The sequence below is a fragment of the Xyrauchen texanus genome, chromosome 26, assembly GCF_025860055.1.
Source record: "Xyrauchen texanus isolate HMW12.3.18 chromosome 26, RBS_HiC_50CHRs, whole genome shotgun sequence".
NCBI lineage: Eukaryota > Metazoa > Chordata > Actinopteri > Cypriniformes > Catostomidae > Xyrauchen > Xyrauchen texanus.
The window spans coordinates 10,565,508-10,577,705 of record NC_068301.1 but is presented as its reverse complement, the minus strand read 5'-3'; the positions used below and the strand labels follow the sequence as shown (position 1 = coordinate 10,577,705).

At 35.7% G+C, this 12,198-nt stretch overlaps 1 protein-coding gene across 1 annotated transcript in view; it reads right to left on the bottom strand.

The window, feature by feature from the left end:
* eif3eb (eukaryotic translation initiation factor 3, subunit E, b) overlaps nt 1-10,729 on the bottom strand; it is a 28,691-nt gene extending 17,962 nt beyond the window's left edge. Inside the window, exons 1-7 of the mRNA XM_052093522.1 lie at nt 10,383-10,729; nt 8,674-8,791; nt 4,779-4,896; nt 4,600-4,642; nt 3,372-3,476; nt 2,490-2,615; nt 1,937-2,061 (exon numbers count right to left, since the gene is read on the bottom strand). Coding sequence (XP_051949482.1) covers nt 1,937-2,061; nt 2,490-2,615; nt 3,372-3,476; nt 4,600-4,642; nt 4,779-4,896; nt 8,674-8,791; nt 10,383-10,472 — 725 coding nt within the window. The 5' untranslated portion in view covers nt 10,473-10,729. The remainder of the gene's footprint in view (nt 1-1,936; nt 2,062-2,489; nt 2,616-3,371; nt 3,477-4,599; nt 4,643-4,778; nt 4,897-8,673; nt 8,792-10,382) is intronic.
* Nucleotides 10,730-12,198: the final 1,469 nt, after the last annotated feature.

The following is a 12,198-nucleotide window of genomic DNA, read 5'->3' as shown; positions in this document are numbered from 1 at the left end:
AAATGCTTGTTATAGCTGAGCACAGGGCTGTTATAATTATGAAATTGTGGCTGATGATTAACCATCACACACATAATTGTGATGAACAATTTGTTAATGTCACTTACAGTGTAAGCTTAATAGCCAAAACCCTTACACAAACAATTTATTGATTCACATTTATAATAATCTTACAATAAAGGCAAATTTAAGTTAAGCCATATGTTATATTACATTATTATTATAATTAATAGTTAATGCACTATGAACTAACATGAATTAGCATGAACAATTAAATTCTTATTAACTAAATTTAAAGATTTGATTTAGTTGATCATTATCTGCTCCTGGATAAATTATACGCAATTGGCCTTTCCCGTTCATCTCTTCTGTGGTTTAATTCATATCTCCATCACCGCCGTCAGTGTGTGTCCTTCAGGGGTAGTCAGTCGAATTTTATAGGTGTAGATAAAGGCATACCCCAGGGTTCTTCACTTGGGCCTTTGTTATTTTCCATTTTTATTAATGACTTGCCACTCTGCTGTTCAGGATGTGACATTTATCTTTATGCAGATGATACAATTATATATATTGCTCCAATTTGAATATTTCTGACATAAATTATTCCTTACAGTGTGACTTTGATTCTGTCCAGCACTGGCTGTCATTCAATAAACTTCTGTTGAATAAGTCAAAATCTTACTGTATGCTTTTCCAGAAGAAAGAGAGAAATAATCTTAATCTGCATTTTCTGGATTCTTCTCCTTTTAGAGTTAATTGAAAAATTTAAATATCTTGGTGTTTGGCTAGAAAATGATCTTTCATTCAAAGCTCATATACACACGCTTAACAACAAACTTAGTTTTCGTCTTAAAACATTATATCAATCGATAGACTGCTTTAATTTTCAGGTTAGGAGAAGAATAGTCTCCCAGTTGCTGCTACCTATACTAGACTATGCAGATATTATATATGCTAACACTACTGTCACTTGTCTACACTCTCTCGATGTGGTATACAACAGCCTGTGTCGATTCGTCCTTCGCTGCCCCTATAGGACACATCATTGTGTGATGTATGACCAGCTGTCCTGGCTTGCACCCTCAGCCAGAAGACAATTTCATTGGTTTCAGCTTATATTTAAATGCATTCACTTTCAATATCCATATTATTTATCGCAATATTTAGTGCCTTATAGCTCACAATATAATCTTCATCACAATGAACAGATCTTCTTTACTGTTCCTAGAGCTAAGAGAGAAATTGGGAAATATGCCTTCTGTGTTAAAGCCCCTCGTGACTGGAACAGCCTTCCTGCATTTATCCGCTCGCTTACATCTTTTCCTCTGTTCCGAACTACTTTGTTAACACATCTTGAGAATACTTGTCTATGTTTCAATATTTCAGATTTAGCGTTATTATGTGTCATGTTAGCTATGGGTGTATGAATGTTTATTTGTAGAAATACATATCTAGTGATGTCAACTTTGTCAGTTATTTTTGGGATTATTGTGTCACACTTATTACCACTCTTAAAATGCTTGACTTTCAGAGCACCGTCATGCTGAGTCTAAGATTAAATAAGGTGTTATTGTTTAGTGGTATACATACCACAGTTTGGGAACCATTGTGATTTACTTTACTTTCTGTGAAGGGGAGGGATAGTGAGAGCTTGTGTGTGTGTGTGTGTGTGTGTGTGTGTGTGTGTGTCGTGAGTGTGTTTAGGTTTTTCTTGTATCTTGTATACTGTATCTACTCTGTTGTTTTACTTTTCTATATTGCTTGGATATGTTACTGAGGACCCCCATGAAAACGAGATGTTTCATCTCATGAGGCTGATCCTCTAATAAATGTTTATAAATAAAAATAAATAAATAAATAAAGATGAATAAATGCTGTAAAAATATTGTAGTGTACAATATTTATAATAGTAAAAAATTACTGTAGTGGTACTCACTGGGGCTGATAGAGAAACAGCTCAGTGATGTTGTCTCTGCCTTTAGGGTGGTTGAAGAATACAAACAGAGACCAGTGAATGAGCCACGTCCTTTGCTGAAGAGACTGAAGAGGGGAACTCACTGACTGAACAGTGAGGGGAATGAAAAACATAATTTATTTATAAAATGTCAACACTTCTTGATTTTTCAGTTACACTTATGTCCCACCGTTGACATTACATTACAGGCCATGCAAAGCAACAAGACCAATAAAACCAGGAGCAATCAACCACATTGCAAATAATTATTTGCAATCAACCACATTGCAAATAAAAATGCTAAGTGTCTACTTCTCAAAGTTAATGCAATGTAAATGTCATCCTGGCCAATTTTGTGTGTATAGGTGATCTAGTGTCATATGGTACACATCCAAGCCTCAAGGAACATAGCTAATAAAGCAAATTACCAGTGTGTATCATACACTTTGGATTGGATTTCTCCAGATGAAATATGGCCACAAAGCCTCTATTGTACAGGTGAGACAGAGGCTTAAAGGATGCTAAACAGACTTACGTTGTTGTCGATGGTCTCTCGTAAGCGGGTCAGGTCTTCCATGGCTGCTTCCCAGTTCTGCATGAGGATTTCAGAGGCCAGTTTCCCCCAGAGAGAGCTCAGAGCATTCCTGTCCGTGGAGGGAACCTGAGAAAAAACAATTAAATATCTATATTTAACAAGCAATACAAATGAATACTATATATTTAAACACAAAGTAATTAATCTCTTCCACGTTAATCTGAGTTTTTGTCCTAACATGCCTAGATTGTGATAACTGACAAGACATTCAGTCGTTTGCTTGGTTAATTTCTGCTGCACTGCGGTGGGGAGCCCCGCCCACAATTAAATGTAATTGTACCAAAATTCCACACAATATAGCTGTATACTAAATGCTGAATATGTTTTGACTGGCTGGGATTGTGATGCATCACAGCGGCATTTCCGTTTCAGTGTAGACAAAAAAATTACTTGTCGCATCATGCCTGGAAATCTTTTTTTAAATTATTTAAAAGTGCAACTCTAAATATTTATAATTAAAACCTAATATTGAAAAGTTCACCTAACATGTACTTGTAAGTCCTGTACAAAGCAACATTTACATTCTTCTCATTTCCACTGCAAAACACTTTCAGGCTAATGTATGTTTGTGAAACCTTTCTAAACACCGGAAGCTATTTGACTGTTACTGGTTGTATGTTCAAGTAAATTACGAAAATCAAAAGCTGTTAAACCACCCAAAAAAGTACAGGTCCAATTAATTTGCATCTAGTCTTCACTTTTTCCTACAACATTGCCTGAGGCTGTAATTTCAGAGTCTATTTCACACTTTACAAATCACATTAACTTCTAAAGAAATAAATAACAGACTAGGGCTTTCGCTATATGAAAAACAACACTTACTAGCACGCGGAAGAAGTAGAGATACTCAGCAGCCCCCGAGTAGTTGCCACACTCATATTGGAACTTGGCGTAACGGTAAAGCGTATCCAAATATTCCTGACGAAACTAAGGGGTCAGAATACACAGATATTATGAAATGTTAAAATATGGCATTCAACAATTGTAAAATGTAATTTGACAGAAACCTGTTTGAAAAGTCATTATTTTTGCAATTCTGTTTGGTGACGCCAAAGTGTCGCAGAAATTACACACCTCATCTTTAACCCATGTGCACTGTTCAAATTCACTACCCTTTCGTTATGTTCGTGGCTGAAAACAGCCACTACTTTAAACTGCTGTAAAAATGTATCAGATAAATATTTCTTTCAAATTTTTTTGCATAAATCTATTAATCAACCTCAGTCCTGTTCAAAACTACTAAAGGTTTAAAAAAAAAAAAATCAGGATTTTAACTCTTTAATTGCCAAATTCATAAATGATGTCACTGATTTGGGGGAAAAATCATACGAAATGACATATTTTCAATATAAAATGTGATTGTGGACTGGATTTTTTTTTAACCTTTTATCACAATCTTGGACATGTCAAAGATTAGAAACAACATTGGTTTCGATGCATTGTTAGTTTTTGTGCAGCATCAGATTTTAACTTTTTCTCCCTCATTTACTGTTCGTGGCTGTTTTTGCCCCATTGACTTCCATTATAACCAAATTTTTTGATTGCAAAGCCATGACACCATATAATCATGCATTAAATGACGTATTGAAAATACGTCATTTTGTGTGTTTTTTCCCCCAAATCAGTGACATCATTTATGAATTTGGCAATTAAAGAGTTAAAATCCTGATTTTTTTTTTTTAAACATTTAGTAGTTTTGAACAGGACTGAGGTTGATTAATAGATTTATGCAAAAAAATGTGAAAAAAATATTTATCTGATACATTTTTACAGCAGTTTAAAGTAGTGGCTGTTTTCAGCCACGAACATAACGAAAGGGTAGTGAATTTGCCCACAGTGTACTGTTGAGTTTTTGAAAATTTTCAAAGCATTTTCCTAAAATATGTGTGAAAATAAGATTTGTCACCAAAAATCATTCCATTTGCTGAAACACGGAGAAAGTTATGGCCAAATTACGACTCAACAGCACCCCCTAGTGGCTGAAAACATCCCGAACAGCACACAAGGGTTAAGAAATTCATAATTATAAAATGGGATTTGCAAAACTTACACTATGTTTTTCTGCTAAATATTCAAACAGCATTCTTCCATCTCTAATAACAAAGAAGAGCATGATAGAAGTGATTTCATGAATTTACATCCATTAAACAAACTACACAAAGGCAGCTGCACATTACAACAGAAACAGAATAAATCTAAAGGCAGCAAAGTGTGATCTGGACAGCAGACCTGGTGGACTGCATCTGTCTCTGAGTCTCTGGATCTTCAAACATCTTGACGATGGGCTCAGTCTCTGACTGCAGCTGCTTCAGCTGGGCCACTACTGTGGTTCTCTTCTCCCTTAGGGCTACAGAAAGAGACAGAGAGAAATTTCATGTAATGAACCCTATTTTTCAAGGATGTCCTTGAAAGTGTTACATAACTTCATTTAGGGTACAGTGCCTTTAGAAAATCATCATACCCCCTTGGAATAGTCACTTTTTTGTCTTAAAGCCTGAAATCAAAGCCTTACAACATTCAAGTAACGAAAAAAAATAACACAAAAAAAAAAAAAAAAAAAAAAAAGGAACTTTTCCAAATATTTATAAAAGATGAAAATCTAGGACAACAGGATTTGAAAAGTGATTATACCCCTGGAATTACGTAATATTTGTAGAGCTACCTTTTGGTTTAATGACAGTCATCAGTCTGTTTGGATGTCTCAACTAGCTTCCCAGACCTAGATTGGGGAAAATTTGGCCATTCTTCCTTGTAGAATTGTTCGAGTTCAGTCAAATTGCAGGGTGAGTGGCAATGGACTGCTCACTTCAATTCCATTCACAGGTTTTCTATTGGATTTAGGTCAGGGATATGACTTGGCAACTCAAGGACTTTAACCTTCCTATCCTTTAGCCACTGCTATGTTTTTTGGCGGTCATTTTTATGCTGAAAGGTTACCCACCTGCCAATCTTTAGTTGTCGAGCAGAGGGCAACAGATTTTCCTCAAGAATTTGGTAGTACAGGGGTAGCTCATTGGGAAAGATGCTGGCTACCACCCCTGGAATTTGTGTGTTCGAATCCCAGGGCGTGCTGAGTGACTCCAACCAGGTCTCCTAAGCAACCATATTGGCCCGGTTTGCTAGGGAGGGTATCGTCACATGGGGTAACCTCCTTATGATCGCTATAATGTGGTTAGCTCTCGGTGGGGCACATGGATAGTCGTGCATAGATACCGCGGTGGACGACGTGGGCCTACACACGTGCCATGTCTCCGTGGTAATGCGCTAAACAAGCCACGTGATAAGATGCATGGGTTGATGGTCAAGATGAGATTCGTCCACCACCACCAGGAGTGAGACGAGTCACTAAGCCACCATGAGGACTTAAAGCAAATTGGGAATTGGACATTCCAAATTGGGAGAAAAAGGGGAGAAAATCCCTCCACCCCATAAAGAATTTGGTAGTACATGGCATCATCCATTTCTCCTTCAATCCTGACCAATTGCCCAGTCCCCACTGAACAGATTGTTCACCCTCACAACAAAGTTGCCACTACCATGCTATATGGTATGTTCTGGGTGGAGTTGAGAGAAGCTGAGCAAGAATTTTTTATTAATTCCAATGGAAGTTGAGCACCAGGCACGCGAGGTGCATGGTGGGAATGACAAATGTGTGAAGAAAACGTTGTGGGCAGTCGAGGGTGTCGAACTGGTTCAAATTCCTCTATGCAAATGAAGACCGAAAAATGCCAGGCGCCAGTCAACCTCTGTGAGATGAAAGCAGTGTTATCTGTCATGGTAGCTTCAACACCTGACAATAATGACTCAATTCTACTGGATTGAGTGTTATATCACATTTTTGTTAAAATTAGTCTTTTAACAGACTTCAAATTAATATTGCACACATTAATTGTGTGGTACCGTGTCCTGAAAGCATCACAGGTCAAGTTTGAAGCATAACACTACCATACCACTCTTACTATTTTTACCATAGATCGATATGGTAAAAGCAGTAAGAGTAGTATGTATAGTATGCCACTGAGAAGACATCAGTAGATAATACAATATTGCTGTACCATGCCCCAAGTGGGAGCGTTGAGAGCAACAGTGAGCAGATTTCTTCCGCGCCAATGGACACTCAACTCAACCAACTATTTTTTACGGCCTCTACACCATTACACAAGTGAAATGATGTGTGAAAAGCTTATGTGTGTGGTCCAGACATTGCAGCCATACATCTAAATACAATAAGTATAAGTACACTCAACAGAATAGCAATGTACACTATAACAATATAAGCATACAGAATAACAATATAGAGAATGATAATTAGCAATATACAGAATAACAATATACAGAATGATAATTAGCAATATACAGAATAACAATATAACACTATACAGAAAAACAATAAACAGATGTTTACACAGTTTGCATGTTACAAAATACACATAACACAATATAAAAACTAAACAGTTAGTGGCAATTGCGCTGAATTGAATTAAGCACTGTATACACAGTATACACAACGTGCAGTGATGTGTGGCATATACTATTGTGTTGCCATTAATTGTTAGAAGTGTGTGATGGGGTAGATATTAATAATAATATGAGATATATATATAAACAAATTGAGTCCAGTGAAATCCAGTTAATTTAGTGTTAAGGTCCTAAGGTATGGTGTTGTTAGCAGTTCAGGATGTCTGATGGCCTGAGGGAAAAAGCTGTCCCGCAGCCTGCGTACCATTAGGGGGGTGATCACTTATCTAAACCAGGCATTTTATGAATAATTTTTTAATAGTTGTTTAGAATTTTTTTTACATGTAATTTTCACTTTGATATGGAAGGTTATTCATTTTCCAGGGTGTAATGTGACAAATGTAAGGATTTGTAATAAGGATTTTGATTAAGTATGATGACTTTCTACAGGCACTGTATATATTAACTAGGGCTGATAATTTAATGAATTAATTATATTAAAGTGTTAAAAGAGTTAACGCAATTCATCATGTCCCCAGACCGTAATATGGAATATTTATACCATCGGAGATATTCAAGATTGAAGAACCAGCTGTATAGGCAATGTGCAGCTATATCAGAGAGCAAACCAAATTCAGACTTGCTTGACACCGGCAACAGCACAAGATGTGTTCTTGCATTCAAATACAGCTGGACAGGTGCGCAATACCAAATGCAGGCATCTAGAGTTCTACGTGTAGACCAATGGTAGGCTAATCAATTAATATGACAATTAACAATACATTACCTTCTAAATCCACTTTTTGTATAGTCTCATCAATGCTTGTCTGCCACAAAAATTCATGCATTTTAATTATCTGAATTATTACATTTATAATATATATTACATATATAATTATTAAAAAGGAACTAATATTCATAATTTAATTATATATTGAATTGATGTTATTTTAGGGGCTTTCTCAGCGCATATTTATATGCAATTAGACTGAATTATTTATCGGCATATAATGTAATTAATTTGATTCAAAATTGGAATCGATACACAGTCCTAATTATAATGCAACTTATTCTCTATATAGTCACGGTCTGGCTAGTTTGCATGGACCAGTTGCATGTTGCTCCTAATGTAGATGGCCAAACAACACCAAATTCTCTCCACTGGTGGCAATTCAAATGTAGCGGTGTCCTCTCTCTGACACAATACTTTTTCCCATATACACATAAATATTTCATTATTCTATAGTAGACGTTTTGCCAGTGACTGATTGATTAGAACTGAAAATATTAATAGCATGAATGTTGATATTTGTAATGTATATTTGCTGTTGCTATTACGTGCTGTTTAAGGGACTCAGGTACTAATTTCATTTATATTCTATTAAAAGGATAGTTCACCACCAAAAAAAACTTAACTTCTGTAATTATTTGAGAAATGTAAGAAAGTTGACAGTGTTGCAGTCCCTGACATTCTGCCTAACATCTCCTTTTGTATTCCATGGAAGACATACAGGTTTGGAACAACATGAAGATATTTAGCGCTGTCCACTTGTGATCAAATCATCCAAAATGGATGTTAATGCCAGGTGTAAAATAGGCTTAAGTGACATGAAAAATCCTATTTAATTGAAAACTGTGTAGTGTAGGCATGAAAGGAATCACTTACAATGTGGAATTTCTTTGTCGGGGTAAAGGTTCTTATATACGTCCATGGCGAAGTCCACCATGTTTGTGTCACTGAGAAGATCCAGCTTCCCTTGAAGAAGTTCTTTCTCATTGAAGATCTGAAACAGTTGTCAGTAAAAAGGGGATTTAAGAAGAAGAAGAAGAAGAAAAATCAGCTTTATTGCCAAGTATGCTTACAAATACAAGGAATTTGTCTTGGTGACAGGAGCTCCCAGTGCACAACAATACAAAAACAGCAGCAAGACATAGATATAAAAATATATATATATATATATATATATATAATTATACATACATACATAAACACAGGCACACACCTTCATACATACACACACATACATAGTGCAAATCTAAAACAAATCCGTAAACAAGACTATATCAGGATATTTAATATAGGAAAGCAAAGCTGAATACATTAGAAAGCTAAGTCTAGAAGCCATACGATCAAAAGTTTAAGGATAAAATTACAAAAGAATTAGATAATGTCTGTGTAGAAATCCTGTTGACAAATTTTCAAAGGACGACTTTTATTATTCTTAATTTATTCTTAAAAGGAATATTCTAGGTTCAGTCAAAGTTAAGCTCAATCGACAGCATTTGTGGCATAGTGTTGATTACCACAAAAATGTATTTAGAATCATTCCTCCATTTCTTTCAAAAAAATAAAAATAGACGCAAAAATCAAGGTTATAGTGAGGCACATATACTGGAAGTGAATAGAGACAATGAAAGTGAAATGTGGCAATTTTTGGAGGGTTTAAACAGAAATGTGAAGCTTATAATTGTATTCATTCTTCTGTTAAAACTTGTATATTATTTGAGCTGCAACGTTGTTTAAATCGACATTTTTACAGTCATTTTAGGGTTTGTTGGCATAGCATCATCATGGAAACAAAGTTGTAAAATTGTCTATAACTTCACACTGAAAAGGTTTGAAGGTTTGAACTAAAAATCACGCTAACACTCATATCCTTTATGTCTTGTGTTTATACTGTTGAAAATTGGGAAAATTGGCCCCATTCATTTCCATTTTAAGTGCCTCACTGGAACCTCGATTATTGACTTTTTAAAGAAAAGGAGGAATGAGTCGAAATTTATTTTTGTGGTAACCAACATTATGCCACAAATGCTGTCAATTGAGCTTAACTTGTACTGAACGCGGAATATTTCTTTAATAAATGAATTATGCACAATATAGCCTAGATTTAAATGGCATTAGCGTTTATCATTTCCAAGTACTTCGATAGTACTATGGTACAGTGATAGTAACAGTTGGCATTACTATGGTACTTGGGATAAATATACAATCGTACAGCATGACTACAATTTTCAGGGTATTTACATAATACTTCAAATTACTTAAAAGAATACCTCGGTATTATTACAAACATATGGTAATACATGCCATTTTCTGTTAGTGTGTAATCACAAAGACAGATCAGATCTACGGTAAGGCGTACGAAACACTAATATAGTCTTAAATGAAATCCAACTGATCTACCAGGAATTGTGGGTGTAATCGCTATGAGTGTGACATTTTTTTAGTTAAATATCAGATCAGAAAACCGAATCTTTATCCAGATCTGCGCTATCCGGGTAAACGTGGCTCTGGTCATTTAGCGCCTAGGAATCAATTAAATATCACTAAACAGCGATGAATTGACTGTGTATTCTTGATTTATACCTTACCTCTTTGACAGAAAGGAACTCCAGCAGCGGAAAAACCAAATGTCTGTCTAAAAAATGCGCGATCTTGGTGGTCAAATCGTACTCCGCCATTTTGGAAATACAATTTCCACAGTTGAAGACAAGAGTGGTCCAACACCGTCATATGCATTGAGCGAGGTCTCTCCCAGACTCTTTACAGACATTCGCCCAATTCTCTGAAGAATGTTTTATTTATTTTTTACTGAATTGACAATACAGTCTGGAAGAAAGTCGTTGTGCCTCATAAGTAGGCATACTTTAAAACAAGACCATGAAGCAATTTAAGTCAAATAATTTGTATAGCGCTTTTCACATAGCACACCGTATTAAAGCAGCTTTAAGAGAGGTCATGCCTTAAAGGGATAGTTCTCCCAAAAATGAAAATTCTCACATCATTTACTCACTCTCATGCTATTCAAGATGTGACTTTCTTTCTTCTGCAGAACATAAATGAAGATTTTTAGAAAAATATTTTAGCTCTGTAGGTCAAAAATACAAGTATAAATTGTGGCCAAAACGTTGAAACTTCAAAAAGCACATAAAAGCAGCTTAAAAGTAATCCATTTGACAGGGCCTTAGCAAGGTAATCTGGGCCCCCTAACTGTATATTCGGCCCCTTGAATAATTTCCACCTTTCTCCAGACTAGCTGACCTGCATATGACTGAAAAAGGAGTAATATTTTAGTTTGTTCACTCACACAAAAACAGTTGGATTGCTTCTGAAGACACGAATTAAAAGACTGGAGTCTTATGGATTACTTTTATGCTGCCTTCATATGTTTTTTTAGCCTAAAAATGTTGGCCACCATTTACTTGCATTGTACCTACAGACCTGTGATATTCTTCTAAAAATATTTGTTTGTGTTCTGCAAAAAAACTAAAAGCACATAAAGGAAGCATAAAAGTATTCTATAAGAGAGTTTGAATACATGTCTTCTGAAGCAATCTAATCGGTTTTGGGTGAGAAGAACAGACCAAAATATAGGCTAACTCCTCTTTCACAATAAACCTTGACATCAGCAGTCTCATGATTTTAAGTTCGATTACATTTCCTAGTGCCATCTAGTGCTCTGCGCATGCGGCAAGCACTAGAAAGTGTAATCAAACTTAAAATCGTTTTCAGGCCAAGAGACCACAATGGCAAGATATACAATGAACAGGATATTTTGGTCTGCTTGTCAACCAAAATTGATTAGATTGCTTAAGAAAACATGTATGCAACCACTAGAGTCATATGCATTATTTAATGCTGCTTTGTGTGATTTGTGGTGCTTTAAAGTTTTTGTTACCATTCACTTGCTTATTATGTTCTGCAATCTGCAGAAGAAAGTCATACACAGCTGGAATGGCAATAGTGTGAGTAAATTATGAAAGAAGTAATTCATTTTACTCTTAGAATGGATTGAATTTTGGTGTGCTGCGAATGCTGAAGTCAAGGCAATATAAAACAATGTGATATGAAAACCAAAATATCACCATGGCAACACAGATTATCTCATGGTAACTCAGTTACTCCAATAAATGTGACAGATTTCATCCACTGCCACGATAACAGCGAAATAGTAGACACATTTTTATCATACAGCATGAAGGGGAGGTCAATTTAGTATTCACAATTATATGGCTATAAACAGCTCATTTAGCAGAGAGAGTATGAGAGATATAGAACAAGGAAGGGGAATTATCTGTTTTACAAAGGAGGTCAAGTTTAACTAACCTGTAACCATACCAGATATTCTCAGAGCTGCTCCGCCTCATTAATCTCACTTCTGTTTCAACTCCATTGTGGCTATTTTCA